Source organism: Bradysia coprophila, unplaced genomic scaffold (assembly GCF_014529535.1).
Source record: "Bradysia coprophila strain Holo2 unplaced genomic scaffold, BU_Bcop_v1 contig_24, whole genome shotgun sequence".
NCBI lineage: Eukaryota > Metazoa > Arthropoda > Insecta > Diptera > Sciaridae > Bradysia > Bradysia coprophila.
This window is the reverse complement of record NW_023503501.1, coordinates 4,112,707-4,132,495: the sequence shown is the minus strand read 5'-3', so window position 1 is coordinate 4,132,495 and position 19,789 is coordinate 4,112,707. Positions and strand designations below refer to the sequence as shown.

The window sequence follows — 19,789 nt, the reverse complement described above, 5'->3', positions numbered from 1 at the left end:
CACAGAATACAGAAATAGAGAGATACACATTAACGTTTTGGAGTTATAAAGGATTTACATTTATGTTTCAATGATTTTAGCTGAACAAAAAAAATCAATGTGCACATAAAGCACTCGGTGCTTGTGTAAATAAATCCGATTTTGGTCCATTACATGATTGGCCATTTATATGCACCCACCAACATTTGCTGTAAGAAATTTATGAATTCTGTTTGACTTACTTGCGAATGCATTAAGAGAGTAAAAGCTCTGTGATGAGAAAAAAAAAATATTTTTTTAATATTTACTGTAAAGTTGCAAAGCGCTACATTTTCCAGATTTATTTTTCATTTCAAGGCAAATATTGTTCTATCATCGCTCATAGTGGATGAAATGACACATTCAATTTTTTTTTTTGTTAATGTTTCACCATCCCATTCATGTATGAAGGTGCGGGAAAAGGCAATAAATCAATACGATAAAAGGAGTACATCTGTAAGATTTGAGGTGATGGCCCACAAAATTTAAAAAAATGAATTTTTGCAAACATTGGATTAATGATACAAGTCTGTTCCATTAGGTAAGTTGTTACTTTACGACTGGTGTGCTTCGAAATAGTTATTTCTCTAACGAATGCTAAACAGCTCCGACTCGTGCTGAAAGGTTTTTTTTAGCCTGTTTGATTCTAGAACTCGCCTCCGGCTCGTACAGGTTAAAAAAGGCTTTCAGCATGCGTTAGGAAAATGTCTGTTGACTGCCTACCCTAGAGATTTTTCATTTTCGATAAAATCGAGGAAAATTTCCACAATTCTAGAAAAATAGGAAAGTTTCGATTCTTTGAAAATTGAAGAAAATTGAAAAACTTTTAAAAATCTTGAAAATCCAGGAAATTTGAATGGTTTTATCGATTGAAAATATTCACGAAAATTGAAAAAATGAAAGAAAATATTCGTGAAAATAAACAACATTTTCTTAAATGTAGGCAGTGTCTAAAAGCACATCAAAACGCTGTTGAGATCCTCATAATCTTGCCTATTTTTGATATTTTCTAACTATTTTGAATACTGTGTTGCATTTTTATCGTCTTTTTCTGCATCTCCCAGTTCGTATTGTGCAGAAGAAATGTTTCCTTATATGTTTTCTCTAGACGAAAATTCATTTTTTTCTCCGTATTCATGTCTGAGATATCTAGGTTGTAGTCACATGAACTATACTAAATCCGCCAACATTTGAATTATTCCGCACGAATAAACGTTGTATACAGAATAACATCCGTATGTGCTCCATTTTTATAAAGCCCTGAATGTTAGTACAAACTTCATTTATGCATTAACACAGGAAAGGTGTTCTCATTGGCGCTACACAATATGAACAAATTAATCGCATATATACGCCAGTATAACAATTTTCACTACGTATACCACCAGTAACACTTGAACATTGTGCTATTATTTTCTGTATTTCCTAGCAAAACATTGCACTCTACACCCATACACAGCACTCTGCACATTTTACAAGTATTAATATTAAAAATACTCCAGAAAAAATCCCTTTGTGAGCGAATGCCGCAATTTCAAACGATAAATGTTCGTTCTTCAAAGGCAAAACAACAACAACAACAAAAAATATTGTCTGAGCGACGTTGCTCTTAATTACGAACGATTTTAATTTATGTAATAGAAGCTGTTGACTGTGAACGAGAGACTCTTTTAGACGCTGCTTGGGCTTGTACCCATTTTCTTTCTTTCTTTTTTCTTTGCCTCCCAAACGTACACCGTATACTATAATAGCAGTTGAGTATAGTAATAAATTTATACCTTCGTTTGATACACATTACACATTATTTGGCGTAATGCATCACAATCTATCATGTAATTATAATGAACAGCTTTATAGAGTCATCTCCGTGATGGCTTTTTTCCTCATTTTCTATTTCACATACAAGTTCTTTTGATAGAATTATGCATGCAATACACTTATAACACCTTTATCGTTCGTTTAAGTAAAGTGTTTCGCATACATAAAGGACGACACTCTCCTTTATGGAAACTATTTTTGAGTTATAGTTAACGCAAATTGAAATTAATTTTGGCATCTGAACGAAACAAGAAAATAAAATTGCGTTTTTGGGTTAAGATGTGAATTTGAGCTAAGTTTGTGTACATAATAATGTGAAAATTGGTGTGCGAGAGTTAAAAAACTACTAGCCAAATATCTGTCAATATTTCACTCCTACTGAAAAAGTGACAGAAAGTCCATACATTTTCTGTCAAAATTTCAGACTTTTTTGGTAAAATTTTTGTTGTTTTCAGTCAATTTTTTTTTGTAAAATTTATTTGGCAGATGATGAGGAAAACTACACCAGCTTCTTTGAACTTATTGGCTGTAAAATTTAATTTTTTCGTAACAAAGCTGAAAGTGTCAACTCTAGCGATATCATTCATTTTAGAAATCGTGAAAGACTGCATCACACTTTTCTCGTAGAGATTTTTGTTGAGATATCACTCATTATGGACGTTTTAGGTCAACAATTTGACGAAAATCGAAAATTTGACGAAATTTCACAAAATCAAAAATTTGACGAAAATTGAAAAGTTGGTAAAAATCAGCTGCACCGAAAGCGACCAAATTTTTCCAGCTGCCCAACATACCCTGAAAGTGAACAACTATTTCTAATTGCCCACCATATTCAAAAACTTTTAAATTTCGACCAAATTACAACCAACTTCACAACAATCATCACAACACTATCATCACAAAATGGCTGTACATTTTTATATGAGAGAAATTGTTCCGAAAATTAATTAATTAATTCCAAAAAATTCTGATCTTTCCTGGGATAATGATGAATGAAACTTAAGTTCTAATGGCCTGACTAAGGTTCCTGCAGAGTTTCATGGAGTTTGGCTGACTACTTTCCGAGATAGTCCGTCGATAGATAGATAGATAGAAAAAAAAATACAGAGTAAGTTGAAAGATTGTTTGGAGAATGCCATTTTTCGTGTATTTGTACTGCAAATGACGACTCGGAAAACGCAATATCTCCGGTTCCCGAGCATTTTGGTAGGCGTGTTTTCTTTGTATTTCAAGTGAGAATATTTTAAAAATAATTTGGTTGCGATATTGGACATTTTAGCGAAAGTAGAATTCTCGCCTATACATAGCTGTCGCGTCTCAAAAAAAAATTCTCCATTCTTCTTTTGGGGGTTAGACTGCGTCAATTCCTCCGGACATGAGCCTCTATTTCTCTGATCCGCTGAGAGCTTGCATTTCCTTCAATGTTTATATACTTTGGTTACAACCTTCCCTAAGGCTTTCGTTACATTTCCCTAGACTGTGCAGTTCGTAGTAAAGGTAGCAAATGTGAGTGGATCAGCGACTTGCGAATCGCCCTTTACCTTCCTACGTAATGCATTTTTTTGTTTTCATTTTCCCACTCCAAAACTCTCTATATATATTTTTGGATGTTCACTTTAAAACATGTAGCAAAAAAATGCGAACCGTAGACTGTATCCAGTTACAAACCGCCATTAATATTAATTTCTATAAAACAACAAAAAGATGAAAATGAAAATTAATTGCAGTGAACGAAATAAATTCAAAACAAAAGAAAGCAAACGAAAACGTTGTGCTAATTGAAACAAAAGGACAGTCAATGGTGATACTTATGAATGAGGTATATAATGCATAAAACTGTCGAGCAAATTCGTTGCATAAAATTTAATATTTAAATTTTAGTATTCCGTCATCATTGAAGATAAGGAACGAGAGACTATTTCTAGTTACTAACCTAACACGGAGAGCAATTTTTCATGTTTGGAATTTCGTTGTGATTCTTAAGGAATCTGAAATTATGTCTAAAAGTCTCTTGGTGAGTCGTAATTCTGTCTTTAATCTCGGATTCACTTCATCATCTCGATTATTCCTGCGAGTTCAGCATCACTCTCCATATGCTTAAAGTCGAAATTGCATTGCCTTCTTTCCACATTTTTTTTTATTTTTGAGTCGAACATTTACATAGTGGCTATTACCAACCTTGTTGTCCCGTATCTATTGGTAAGATTACTAAACAGTGGAATAATGGATTCAAGCAAGAATTACAGTCGGATTTATCCTATAAGCCGGTAAAATCAGTTAAGGTAAAGTTGAAATATCGCGACTTCCTCTAGCTAACGCAACAGCGACGCGAAGGAAACCCAATTTTTTATGCTTTTGTTCTCCTGTCAAAGTTGACAGTTAAACATAAGACGAATTTAAATTATAGTGTTTAACTGCAGGGTTCTATTTTCAATTATGGAAGATGAATCTCACTGGAAACTGACGTCACTTCGATACGAAAAATGGCGGTATTTTCCAGGTAGACTCATCTTCCCATGATTGAAAATAGAGACCCAGATCTGCTCCTAGAATGAAAAGAGGCCTTGAGTTTCATTCGTAAAGACTAGGAGGCTTTTTGACGTCGGCAAAAATGAGTGTTAATGCTAGGAGCAGTCCTATGGTTTAACTTATGCTCTTTAACGCATTCCTTGGAAGGGCTGACATTTCGGGACTAGGAAAATGTCAGGATTCAGCCCATTCCAGGTTAATTGCTTTTGTAAAAGTAAGACTATAAAGCTTACAGTGTAAAATCGTTTGAATTTGAATTGAAAAGAAGTGTACCTCGGAACTATTAACGGCTGTACGTGTACACCAATGACTTAATTTCATACGACCTGAATTCTGGACCTTCATACACACAATGCAATGAAAGCCATCTGTGTAGCCCTTGTGACACTGACATTCAAAAAATATAGCCGATGAGCTCCGTTAATCTGTACTCATGGCTTTAAGATGTAACCTTAGTAGAAGCGGATTAGTAGCAATTTTTCACAAGAAACAACACCTAATTAGACGTTGATCAGTATTTATATCGTTTTAAAAACCAGCTTCTATTGAGAATGGAAATTCTGTATTTGTATACCCCATCAACATCAATTCATCAATGAAACATCCGACGAACGTTTCAAGCGAAAGAAAGTAGAATAAAAAAAAACGACGCGAGAAAATATGTGGGTGAACATTGCACATATCCTAGCATTACCAAAGAAAATATTCGGAGGCTTATGCACTGAAAATAGGCTCTGTAATACAGAGTCTGGTATTGCTTTCATTGAGACAGGAGTAATGTCAATCTTTGAGAAAAGTTTTCTTGATTTTATCGAATTTTCGTTTATTTTCTCGTAATCAACCAAATTTCTGTTTGTTCAACGCACTTCAAGCAAAAGTGTTCACAATCGACAGCTGTCAAATATAGTACTATTTTGTATGAATTGTATTTACAGTGTTTGACACACTGTGAAGTTTCAGTACCCTATTTAGAGTACTGTTTTCTTGGTATGAGTTACAACCCTCAGTACATGCAAATACGGCATCGATAATTCAAATTTTGGAGGATTTTTGACGTCTGACATTTGGGTGTTAATGCTAGGAATAGTGCTACGGGGTGAATTTAAACTATTTTTTTCTTCTTTCTCTCCGCTGATATTATCGTTTGAACGAACGAATAAACCGTCAACCACACCGCGCAACAACTTCATTAACGGAATGAATAAATACTTGCTTGAACTCAAATAACAACTCAATCGGTGTTGTCATGGAAAGGATTAATTAAAAACAATATTTAATTGGATAATTGGAACGAATGTAATGTCAATCTGGTGGAAGGGAGAAAAACGAGGAAAAGAATAATTAATTAAGTTGTTATCATGGCTCTTTCGTTCGTTCGTTTCAAAAAAACTTAAAACGAGTTTTTTGTTTACCAGCTTTAATGTGCTGGCTGGCGAAAGTGTAGAATGTATGGGTGTCTCTGATGGTCGTAAATATAAAGTGGGTTATATATTTTCTCGAATAAAGAAACCTTCATTATTGAATAATGGCGCTAAAAACGAGGCATATTGTGGAATGTGTTGAATTAATTAATTTCAGAGACATTTATCTGTAACAAGTGGCGCTAAATGATCCACACCAGCAAAACATTTGTTCGATGTTCAAGTAGGTGTTTTGTCTACATTGTAACATTTTACATCCTTCGGAAGAGAGCTCTCACTTACACTTATAACATTCGTTATTCTGATTCTGGAGTTGGATTAAAATTATCGATGTCTTAAAAGGCTAATTCGGATGCAATGGGTTAGACCAGAGATCTGAGAAAAGAGTGAGGGATTCTTCTGAAAAACAGAAGACCGAAATCGGACTCATTTTCTATTGGCATTTTTTATATGTGCCCAGTAAGGTATTCGACCCCAAAAGCCAAAACCACTTTCAAAAAATTCTTCGAAGCTTGTGTGGCTAGTGTGAGGTCAGCAAAAACCGAAAACTTGCACAAAAATTTCTCTAATTACACGAGCCGTACATGGTCGTGTGAGGCGTCATTAGAAAGGTAATTGCATGTACTTCCGGGGCAGATAGGGTCTTATTGGGTTTAAAGTTCATCCACACTGAGATATGTTAAAGTTGAAGTTTTCAACCGAAAAAAAGACTGAAAACTTACACTTTTGTTACAGAAATTTCTCGAAGTTACACGAAACGTACATGGTCGTGTGGGTTGTCATTAGAAAGGTAATCATCACATGGCCTAACTTCTCGGTTTATTTAAAAGTAAAATAAATTTCCAAATTGAAAAAAAAAATCGTTTCAGTCAAGTCTTCGTCTGATTGAATACGCCGGCGCATTGGGTCCACTGATCATTTTACTAAAAATTTTCGGATCATATGGCCCCCTAACGGTTAGTCTCGGATACGTGTTCGGTGGTGGTGAATTCGATTTGAAGACATCTTTGTGCGGTATCCGCATTGTCGGTTTTAGTCTGGTTTCGTTGGGATGGATTGAATTTGTCTTCTCGCGCTCGAATTTCGGATACGCATTCGGTCCAGGTGTTTCGAACTTTGGCTTCAATGGTTTTCTAAAAAGTATAAAACCAATGATTGGATAGAAAGAAAACTAACGAAAAAGAAAAACTTACGGACGGCCAGCAAATGTGAACCTATTCTTTTCTTCAATCGGTAAAATCGATTTACCGACTGAAGGATACAGAGCTGGTTCGGTATGGATTGATGGTTTCAGTGGTTTTCTGTGAAACATGATAGCTGGTTGTATAAATGCAAATGACCAATATACCAATAGTCTCACGTCGCTCTACCGAAAGAGAACTTGTTCGCTCTCTTCGGTATATTCAATCCATTGATCGGTAGTTTGTCATTAAAATACATTTCGTTACTATCATCAAGAAGTGGATAAGCTGCTGGTCCCGGATTGATCAGCTGATTTTCCAAACTGAAAGAAACGATTTTTATTTGGTTCAATCTTCTTACGCATTTTCGTTCATTGACACTTACAATCTTCGAGCACCAAAAGTAGACTTTAATGATTGGTCATTCTGATAAAATGATTGATCTTTGTGCTGTTGTCTATCATCGATTTGCGGATAAGCAGCTGGGCCCGGACCAAAAGCTAAAATATAATTCGATTGAAAAAAATAATTAACCGAACCGTATTCAAGAATTCACCTTTAGGTTTCGTCTTTTCACCTTTCGGGAACGAGTACATCGGAAGTTTCTTAAAGGTGATGTCATGATTTTTGTGACCAACAGTTGTGTGATTGGTGTATTTGGTTGTGATCTTAGATTTTTTCTCAGACAAGTTTGCTGTTAAACGAAAAACGAATCTTCAGTATTTAATTGTTTTGGCTCAAGCTGCGGTATTTTATCAGCCGTACAACGTTAAAGAGAGAAAAGATTTAATATGAAAAATCCATACAAAATCTTCTCTCTCTCTATGTGTTTTTCATTTTGAAGCTTTTTAACGTTGTATGTACCACAGAAATCAAAACAAGGTATGACAAGCTTTACCTTTCGAGCTTATCGACCTAACGTTTTTTTCATGGTAAAATCTACCACTTCTTTTGTTTGCCTAGAATTTGATGAAAAATCTGTTTCGACTGAGAATGACTTACCCATGTTTTGATTTTCGACAAAAATTTTGTTTGAATTTTGAGCAATCTGTTACCGAAAAGTTACTAGTTAAAAATCACCAGTAAAGGGTTGGCCTACTCTTCGATGCTATCAATATATGACTGTAAAAGTTCCTGAACTTGAGAGTACTAAATTGACTTGACATCGTCGTCCTTCGTCAATGGAAAATCAGATAAAAATGTACAGCCTAAAATCTTAAGCACAGCTGTCAACTTTGCCCATAGATCATCTTAAATGCCGTTTGAAATGCCATACACGTTAAGAAATGCCATCCACGTTAAAAAAATCGTATACAAATGAATGAATGAACGAAGCATTTAACGAAACTTTAGTGAGGTTACGTCTGAAAGTACCGTATCTTGAAGATAATCTATAATTATAAATTAATGTTTAAACGGAAAACGAGAGAGGTTCTGTTAAGGGGTCATTCTCAAAGTGTGAGAAAAATGACGTAAAACGTATGGACAGAAAATTTAAATATATTAAACGCAAGCTTCCGTCTCCCCCAATGAGAGTGAGTAATTTGTGAATGAACCCTTAATAGTAATTGTGGCTCCAAGTTCTTCATTGTTATGCCGAAAAAAATTAGAAAACCTGTATTTGAACTTGAACACCAGAAGACCAAGTACAAGTTTTGCACAAAACACCCCGTGTACTTGTGCATATAACTTTTAAGATACGTTAGATAGGTAAGCCTAGTGAAAAAACAAAAGTATAAAAAGGTCGAGTAGCGTACACCCACCCACGATCTCGTCTCTTGTGTCGTTTCGTTTTCACCTGGGAGACTATATTGAAGATAAATCAAGAAATTGTGACCGCATATACGTGATCAGGGCTTACTTTAGAGAATTAAAATTCTGAAAATTCCGAAAATTCTGAAAAAGTTCCGAAAAATTCTGAAAAAATTCCTAACAATTCCGAAATATTTTTTAGGAATTTTTTCAGAATTTTTCGGAACTTTTTCAGAATTTTCGGAATTTTCAGAATTTTAATTCTCTAAAGTAAGCCCTGTACGTGATACGAAAAAGTATCCAAAGTTTTGCTTCTTCACTTACGACCGTGTACAATTACAGTTTATCGTCGTCAATGTAACTGAATTGCTCGAATGTTTATGCATTTGACTTCTTAGTTTCAACTTCCAACGTTTGGAAGCTGCGAAAAAGCCAAAAAAAATCTTTTACTTCATTTGTTTCTCCTAAAAATGTAGCTATATATGAGGTCGGTTTCTAAAGCCGATCGGTTGATTTTGTGTAGTGTTTATGATATCAGATGAATAATCAGGTCAAAACAAGTCCTGTTACCATAGGTAACATAAATTCTAAAAGGTTACACATCGGACAGCGTCTTCGTTGGATCGCTTTCAGCATCGACCAAAAGATTATGTAAAATAGGGCACTGCCTCAACACACAAATATCTTTTTGGAATGTTGTTTGTAGAACACAAACCCGCACAAACCATTTGAGAAATCCGCGACTCCACATTTTTCGCTATTCGTGTTTGCATTGAATCGATGCCAGATTTTCTGTTCGAACGACACAGCGTCAGAACATTCATTCTAATAATTTTATTTCGCTATTTCGGTTATTAATCGTTAAATTTATAAATGTGCGAATTTGCACTTATAATAATATCTATAATGTCCTACTCTTAGGAGCGGCTAAAAGCAATTTTGCCTGTCAAAAATAAATTACACTCATAAAATATTTATGAAGCCAAGGGGATGGATATGTATACATAAGTTGCGAAAAACAATAAAATCCACTTAGCCTCACTCAAGCGAAAAATCGCATACCGACACATTGCATAAAATGCTTTATTTTACTTGTGTCCTTTTTTAATAAATGCCAAAAATAAATCCTTTAAGCCAATAGGCACGAAACTAATACCTTTTTAAAGGTATCATAAAGTTTATTTTCATTGCAAAATACAATCCCTGCATGTATCATTAAATGTAATATGTATATTGTATTATCCTAGCATTATACGTGCATTTATATTCCATATAAAATTTAAGAATCTTACTCGTCGTATACGTTCGTGTATATATAACAATGCCAATCTCATTCCACCACATGTCCTTTCCTTACAGCATTTATTTAAGTCCTGCTTTGACAATAACTGTATTATAGGACATGTATGCATACACATACACACATGATTCGGATAAGTTTATTTTAACCAACGAATTGTTTTATACACATTCCGACAGACACATATCTGATTATAATCTACGTAACAGTACGTTAGATGTTTGTGGAAAAAGCCCCCGCTATAATAATGTGTATACACTCAGTGCTAGATGCTGAAGATACAGAGAGACAAATGAAGTGAAGTGGTTTATGTATTCTCTTATATTCCCGAGGAAAGATTAATGATTCATCTAATTACAAAACTGGAGTTTTACCAGCTGGATATCAAAGTTCATTTGTTATTATCATAATGCGAGACAAATAGAATTATATGCGAAAATTTTGAGACAGGTGAATATGGTTGTGGAATGGAAAGTGGAATGAAAGTGCTCGCATAAATGAAATGAATATTACCGCAAAGGTTAATTCATCGTCATATGGTTCATTTTTATCAGCCTATTCGTTACGGAAATCAGTTAGTTAGATAGTGAACCTTTCGCCACTATAATTTGAACGGTCGGGTTAGATGCTTTATGGTTTACAATTGTGACAGTTGGTATCAAAAGTCGGTCTATTTCTTCTGTCAAAGTAGCGTTTTAAACGTCAAACCAAAATTTTTCTGACAAATAGTTAAGAAGTGACAATTTTTCCTCAATTCTATCAGTGAAAGAGATTTATAGTAAAATAAACGATTTTGTAATGGGTTGTGATGGAACTTACAGATTTAGCCGCGCCAACTTTGTAATTTTCTTTCTCGAATTTCACACGTAATTTCTACTCAAACGGGAATAGTTTTGTAATTTTACTTAAAAAGTACAAACTCTACTACCGAGTCAAAACATAAACAACCAGAATACATGTCTTATTTACGAGCGTCATATACCTTGATCGCAATTCTTCTTCTTCTTCTTAAAATGGCGGAAATCACAACCCATTATTTGGTTAAAAAATTTTGGTTTGACGTTTAAAATGTCACTTTGACAGATGTAATAATAGACCGATTTTTGATCCCAACTGTCACAATTATTTTCTGATCAATAATTTCAGGCACTATTCAACCTTTCAAGAGAATTCATCAACGTGACTAATCGTAGCCATTTTGCACCCAAATCCCACATAAGGTCTTGAGTTTGCAACTTTTCAATTATTGCAGTTCTAGAAATCGTAGAAGACTGAAAATATACCAGTATCCTGTGTTATACTGAGTTGTTAAAACGTGATCGAATACTTTATGCGATAGGTGTATCAGTTGCCCCAAAAAATATAAAATCCATATGAAACTAAAAGTACCGCTAAAGACTACAGATTTCTAGAACCTAGGACCCATAACATAAGGAATGATCAGTTTATAGGAACTGGCCTCTAATTACCTCAAGAATGGCATAAATACAGAAAAACATGAAAAAATCCGATGAAAATCCGATAAATCTATAGGTTCTAAAGCTGGGAAGACGATAGAACATCAGGAATGTACATGGTACAGTTAGTTATCACCATTTAAAACGTTTCTGGTGTTAAGTCGTCGAATTAAAAGTAGCTTAGTGCAAAAATAAGGTTTATTTTGACGAGTTTACAAATTGGGGTGTTGAATGGCATCCACAACATCCTGAGCTAGTGTTGTTCAATTCTAAAATGATGTGGACAGGCTATTCTTCTAAATTCATCAGCAAAAATTAATTATGTGTCGCTATTTTGCTCAGAAATAAATACTAAATAATGTTGAAAATATCAGTTCTAGGAACCGTGGAAGTCCGGGCTTATATCTCGACATCGAGGAAACGGCGTTAAGCCCACCGGGCTGCATTCGAAAATTTATTTATTTATTGAAATCAGTTTCGAATTCACGGTGTGAGGTGAGCTCAAAGTTTAGGACTTTTCCTTAACAAAGATTCCTATATTGACGACATAATGGCCCTACGTTAGTGAAAGGCCGTGACGCAAGTCCGTTCACACTGAAAATTTTGACAAAAAAAATTTTCCGCAGGACTGAGGAACATTTATACACGAACTTTTTGACTTTCCCCCTTTGCTCCTACTACCCCCAAAGTATTTTATTCGTAATCTGGGCGTCCATACGAGTTCAACGAGCTATCACACGCCTCATAAGGTTAAGATTTGGCCGAGATATTAAATTTCAAAACTTGGAAATTTGCAGAAATTTGTATGAAGAAATTCATTTTCATACATGTTGAAATTGATGAATTTTACCAACCTTTGTTACTCTGTTACTCTGTTACGGCGAAACTTTTTAATTTACCGGTGGATTTGGCTGAAATTTTCAGGGCGGGTTTGGGAGCTATGAGCGGAAAATATGGCAGATAGAAAGTTCGTTTAAAAGACAATTTTATAGAGTTTCACATTCTAGTCGCCACGTGTTTCATGTTTTTCCTAAAAAGTCGCTTATTTGGGAGCTATGAGCGTTTTAAGCGCGTCAATTTTTCGATTTTAGTCAAATTTTCGATTTTTATCAAAGTTTTAATTTTCGTCAAATTTTCAAATTCCGTCAAAATTTTCGAATTTCGTCAAATTTTTTATTTTCGTCAAATGAAAGCTGGAAGTTTCAGATCAAAGAGAAAGTTATACAGTTTTGTAAGAGGAATATTTTCGTTAAAACTGCACAATATGATTGTCTATTATCTGCGACCAAATTCTAAAAAATCACAACTTACAAAAGAGCTGATATCGCCCAAAACCACTTACAGTGGAGGTGTGACGCAAGTCCTGTTATCCACCTTCAAAAGAACTGATATCGGTGTAGGTGACGCTTACAGATTCGACACGCAAAAAGGTATGCGTCACAAATGACAGCTGATGAGGAAAGTACGCGAAAGTTTTATCAACAAAAATCTTACCAGAAAAATTTTAGGAAGAAAATTATAATAATAATATATCCGTTTGAATTCCATTTTTTAAAGGAATATGTTTCACAATTATACAAATTTTCCTTCCTCAACATCTGCTACTTTTGGACGCAAACTTTTTTATTATTATTTTCTTTCCTCATCAGCTGTCATTTGTGACGCATACCTTTTTGCGTGTCGAATCTGTAAGCGTCACCTACACCGATATCAGTTCTTTTGGAAGTGGATAACAGGACTTGCGTCACACCTCCACTGTAAGTGGTTTTGGGCGATTACATTTTACAGAAAATAAACTTGTTCCACGAAATGTTGGTATTGAATCAGGCTTTCAAGGAAAAAAAGAATTTTTGAATTAAGTTGTCGCGTTCGGTAGATATTTAACTTAATTTTTTCATAAAAACCGCTTTTCCGGCTGGAAAAACGATTTTCCATTTTCCAGAAAAATTTTTAGTTACACAATGCTCAATCAGAAGTCAACCCTTCTAAAGTTTTTAATTTCGATTGGTCTAGCCTAGACCATAATATTAGATTCAGTCATACCTTCTGCATCTCTATCCCCAGTATCATATGTCGGTAATACAACAATAAAAACTTCCGCTGTATAAAAACAAGAAAAAATCCGAAACAAAAAAGGGTTATCAGTTCAACAGCATCCCCTTTCTTTCGTACAAAATTATAAATATTTATTTCGCAAAACTTATAATCTCTCTGCTGTATACACGATTAATATCTGACGAAATTTATACCGAGAATTCTTTTATTGTTTTATTAGTCTTCTGCGTAATCCTTTCGTTTCTCAAATTTTCTAAATAAAATTAATTTCACGTTTGTAGTCTTTTATACAAAAACCTGAAGACTTTTGGAGTATGTATCATAAAAACGAAACCGTATTAGCGTTGCGTGTGCAGTTTTATTTTCATAATTTTTTTTTCTTTTTCTTCGCTTCTCTGTGTTGTAAATTTAAAAAAAAAGTGCCCTCTTCAAACCGCTACGTATGCTTTAACCGTCTTAACCGTCTTATTGCGCTCATATTATAAGTTGATTGAGACATCACAAATTCACTTTATGTATTGTACATCGTTTATCTTTATCATGCCCTGTTTATTGTGTACATGTGAAACATACTATGCGGAGAAGAAGAAGATGGAAAAAAATGATGCTTCGGGGGCAACCACAAATGTCTTTATTTTGCTCGTCTGACTTTGGCTATAAAATAAGAAATTATCCATGGTAGGTTAACTTAACATATTCACATGATGTAGATACACAAGATATAATACACTTGATATAAATGAACGAGAGTAGGAAGGAAAAAAAATGAATACGCCAAGAGTTCCTCTCAGTCTGAAGTGCGTGCACTTTTTTTTGTTTAAGTATAATAACCACAAAGGTTCCGCGCAACGAAACGAAAAACCGTGAAATATTTTTTCGTTCTTATAAGCTGGGATATGCAATATGTACCAGATGTGTAAAGGCAGTATAAATAGTCGGATGTTCAGCGAACAATATATGCAATGCTATATGCGTTAGTAGGACCATCAAGCAATTCAAATATAAATTTGTTCCCCACAATATCGAACAGATATCAATATTCCAATAAACAATTTTGATGTATCACATTTTCAGTGGTCTCGAAACACTCAACCTCACCGGCTGAATAGACGAACTGTAAAAACTGTACTGTTGAAGCGAAGTGCGCGTTTATTCAAAATGCACCCCTTCTCAAAAATTATGCAAATTTTACAAAATTTCAAATTTACCATCCCGCACAGTTTTGAAATAGTGACATGTGGCCACAATAGAGATAGGTAATTGCAGAGGCGTCTATATTTACACTCGACTATTTCCATAATCCATTAAAGTTGTTTCAAATACTCACAAAAAAAAGTGACGCGAATTGTATACGCTACCACAAAAGCAAGTCTACTCGGCTCGGTTTTCCATTGGGAATTTCAGAAAAAGCTGCAAGGAGGAATAAAATCAATAATTTACTGACGTTATTTACTAAAACTAATAAAATTGTTTGAAATTAGAGTGTGAAGCTGTTAACATTTCCCTGCTTTGAGTAGTTATGTTATATTTGACATTCTCTTAGCAATTACGATTTTAATCATCTTTTTTGTACATACATCGAGATCCGACATATCGTTTTGCAGTCCGTGTAGTTCTTGAATAGTTTTCCTAACCAGGGTTGACTCTATCTCGTATTTTTCACATCGTTTACAAAAAACTTTGTTACTCGCCTCCGGCTCATTCGCCAAACAAAAACTTTTGAGCATGCGTTAGGAAAATAACTATTGCCTTTATGTGTGGCAGTGGGATCCTCAATTTTATAATCGTCATGTCAGCGACGAGTAGTATCTGATGAGCTATGCATTTTTACATTGATATTTGAATTTAAAGAAAAGGTGACTGCGGGAACCAGAGACTAATCTGAGGGACAATTTGTTTGAATAGTTAAATGTAGAAACGGGACATTAGCGAATTATAAGAAAAATTAAATTTCCAGGCATCCCACTCAAAAATATATACTAAGGAATTTCGTCGAAAGAAAAATAATGAATTCTGATGCGGAAAATCAGGAAAAAATTAAGATTTTTCGAAACAAATTTCTAAATGAAAGCAAATGATTACATGTCAAAAGAGATGAAAAATGTGAGCCTGAAAGAAATGTTGGAAATCTGAGAACCAAATGATTGATCGAATTGAACTGATTGATTAGGCTACGTTTCAGACAGGCTCTCAATGTCGAAAGAAGTTTCTTTAATTATAGTTTAAAACAAAATATATCATCGTAAGCCTATTCGAAACCGAGCTAAATGAATAAAATGTCATTTTTCTTATAATTCGCTAATGTGTCATGTCCAGTTTTTGCATTTAAGTATTCATTCATCTTCGATGGTTGCATCCCAAGCCTAAAGCGAGGCTTATAGTTCCCTTCGAAGATGAACAAATCGTACTACATTAAACACAAGGTATTTTAATTTCCTTGTGTGGCCGAGGGGCCTATGGCAATTCAAAATTAAGGCCGTGTGATCCTAACAGTGACATCCCTGAGTGAACTGGAATTTTCACCGAAACGGTATCGACGTACTGTCACTTTCATGCCTATCTAGGGAAATAATGACCTATTGTCCACACAATTTCTGTCAGAATTTCATTTCGCTCGGCGTTGTTTATGATATAAAAAAATTATTTAACATAAATGTCTGGCAAAATGTATGAATTTCCAGTTTTCGAGTAACAATCTCACTGAAGTGTAATAATAATTCAACTGTGTACTACTTGTTGTTCATATTAATCCATGCATAATACATGTTGAATGACTTTGAAAGCCTATACATTATATTTGTGTGCGCTAAAATATTATTCATATCGAAAATTATTGTTATGAAAATGGTAGCGTTATACATCAACCCCTGTCACATCCAAATTATTATACAGGAAAAAATATAATATGAAAACCGACTTCCATTTAAAAAACAAAAATTATTGTTCTTACCACCACCCTATCTCTCTCCCTCTCTATCTCCCTCTCTCTTTATACACAAACACACAATATTTTCGGATATTATACCTTTACCCTAATTCAATCCATGCCTTATGTTTTACAATCTAACATAAAAACGAACAAACGACTTTCATTAAGAAAAACAAAACTAACCAACCAGCCAACCAACCCTTGTTTAGTGTAAAATCAACGCAATCAAAAATATTTTTTTTGTGTTCTGCCGTAATGGTGGGTTCAAGTATTATTACGTTTTTTCCACATAAAATTCTACATTTCCCTAGCTCTTCCAAAAAGTATAACGTAAAAATATAACACGCGTTTTATGCAGTATGGTTGGCTAATATTATGCGACACAATGTAAAAAAAAAAATTATAAAAAAGGATATAAATGTTGGTGTTGGCTAAGCCAATTCATTTTTTTGTTGTTGTTGGTGCTGCTATAAAAGAAGCTTTGTCGCACATCGTGTCGTCACCGCAAAACCCATTTGGTGAACACATATAAACCACCTAGCTATGAGAGGAGATTTGTCATCGTTAACCATAAAGGATTAAGCAAATCAGATGGATTTGTCCTGTAATACGATGTTATATCAACCACATACCTTATGAGCTTGACTCTTAACTTACCAGCCAGCAATTTACAATTTTATTATTTAGCTGCTTGTTCGGGTTATTGGATTTCCTGGCGAGTAAATAGGATGGAATAAGACTAGCTTTGCGTTTAGAGTTAATATTTGGAGTTACCGCAGAGAGTATCTCGGATTAAAGATTGAGTCAATCTATTACTCAATCAGTCAAGAAGCCCTTCACAGGTAAATGTGACGCAAGTCTGAATGATATCATTCTATTGGCAGTCTTAGTTTTTACGTTCAATATGGTCGCATTTTGTACAAAAAACAAAATAGATCTGAATATAAAACTGCTAACATGCATGCCATCTTCTTCTTGATCTGCATTTATCAACTGTGTTGTAGATATTGGGCTCCCCTTTGCCTTTCCACTTTTATCGATATTCTGCTGTTTGCTGTCAGTTTATTCCTGCTTCATGATGTTGTGATGGCATCTTTCTGGTAGTCTGCCCATTGGTCTTTTCGTCGGCGATGAACGTTGATCATGGAGTAGGATAGCTTTGGTCCAATATTCATTAGTCCGCCTGGCAACAGTGATGTAACAAATGGAATGAATCCATTCGATGATGTTATTCACTCCATGACATCAATGACTTTCGTTTGTTGTTTGATCCATTGATCCCTCTAAGCGAAATTTTCAGCATACACTTTTGCATTCTAATTTCAGTCGATTTTCAAACTATTTCGTTAATGTGAGAAGCTCCATAGATGAGTATTGGGAGGACACATTTTGAGCTTCAGACTGTTGTTCATATTGCACCTGAACATTTGTCTGACTTTTCCAAACGCTCCCCACTCTGCACCGATTCTTCGTTTCACTTCAGCTGTTTGATTTTAGATATACACAGATGAGGCAGTGCCTTTGGTCTACCTTCACAACTTTTCTTTATGCTACCCAATGGGATAATAATTTCACGAAATGAGTTTGCATCCCCTCGATGATATATCAACGGTTAATAGAGTGAATCAAGTCATTCTTGATTTAACCCCATACTGCATTATTGTGTGTACATACGTACGTATGTATAAATAACCCTCAACAAGAAACGCAAATATATTTGCCAGAAAAACGTTTCCTCCATTATAGGGAAGGAGGGAAACAACATATATCGATGGAAAATATTGTAATAGTCAAATATTTGAAAATAGTTTATTGAAGATTCAAAATGTATTTCCCTTTCTTTTCTTTTCTTTTTTTTTTGCTTATGCTGAGGTTGTAAAAACGAAAACAATCTATACATGCAATTACTGCTGATAGTCTAGTGCTTTCAAGTAGTAGAAATAGCAGACCTTGAAAGATGCGATCACTGGGTTCAGAGCGATTTTCTTGTACTAGATTCTTCATGAGGCTGCATATTCAGGCAAAGCACATAGCAGGGTACTAGGAAAAAGTAGAGTACTACTTTAATCTAAGTATACGAATATTTAAAAACCATTTTTTCCTTAATGTCATTGCAAAATTACCATTAAGGCTGCTAATGGTATTATTGGTATCAAAATAGTACTCTATTTGACGTGGTAAAACCTCTATTACCCTGCTAGCTTTTGCTTTGATTTAGGCAAACCTTAAACGATTTTATATGTCACAATTTGAAAGGTTTTATCCGTAGAAAATTGGATTTTGGTCGGAAAAAGTTACTACCCGATTGGAGCTCTCGTTACCTGACATGTTTATTAATGAAGCAAGGAATTTTTTTTTGGTGAGTATGCAGTGTTGCTACCCGACCCAAAGACAAGGGTTGCATGCATACTCTCAAAAAGAACACTTTCATCGAGTTACGTATAAAACTTTTGATGTCAAGGGCTACGAAAGCTTATGTACATCAGTGTGATCCTCATTTACGCACTATGATCGCACTACGTGTACATACATAAAGTAAAGTGTCTGCAGGATCTTTGATCTGGGTTCCTGCTTCTCAATGGAGGAAGACTCCCAAAAACTCTAATCTAATGTAAAGTGTCTACAGTAATAAATTTTCAGGACCATTTCATGTGCAACCAGGGGTCAGACGTTTCAAGAAAAAGAATTAAAAGTAAAATACGACTCACCCTGACTCACCCTAGTGTTGGTACAAAACACATGACCAACTTCACTCTTTGACGCCATTTTTCTCCTATATCAAATTCGAGTCAAGTTATACATTTATAGCTTGAACCCAGCGTTGCGAAATGATCTACTTATTAAAATTAGCTTTGCAATAATGAAGTTGATTTCCCCATCAAATGCACCAGACTATGATGCTCTGTGTACTCTTTCATGCAATGTATTGCAAACATAACTTATTTACAAAACTTCATATATTGCTTTAAAATATTCTGTACGAATCGGTTAGGGAAGATTCAGCGAGTTTGTTTTATATACTTTATACATACACATGGAACATAAAACCGAAATATTCACATATATTCCGCTGGGACTTATATCATGGAGAGAAAATTTTTGCAAAACGGACTTAATCTCGTGGGAAATTAGTTTTTTGTGAAAAATACATTCGTTTTATTTTTATTATTTGTTTCTATTTCAATTTAAGCGCATGATTTATAATGCTAAAGTGTAAATATTACTTAAAAGGTTCTCTTTCTCCGCTTTCTTGGGGGTTTTTTCTTTCTGCTTTTTGCCCTCGTCTATGATGATCTGTCTTCTCCCATATATTCCCATTAATATTTTAC

General features: G+C 34.7%; 1 protein-coding gene across 1 annotated transcript; it reads right to left on the bottom strand.

The window, feature by feature from the left end:
- Positions 1–6,588: 6,588 nt before the first annotated feature.
- LOC119077916 lies at positions 6,589–8,075 on the bottom strand. Its single transcript, XM_037185295.1, has 6 exons — positions 7,970–8,075; positions 7,524–7,661; positions 7,353–7,467; positions 7,147–7,290; positions 6,980–7,087; positions 6,589–6,919 (listed from the first exon to the last, which is right to left on the bottom strand). The coding sequence occupies exons 1-6, from the start codon at positions 7,971–7,973 to the stop codon at positions 6,652–6,654; spliced, it is 777 nt and encodes a 258-aa protein (XP_037041190.1). The 5' UTR covers positions 7,974–8,075; the 3' UTR covers positions 6,589–6,651.
- Between the last annotated feature and the right edge of the window lie 11,714 nt (positions 8,076–19,789).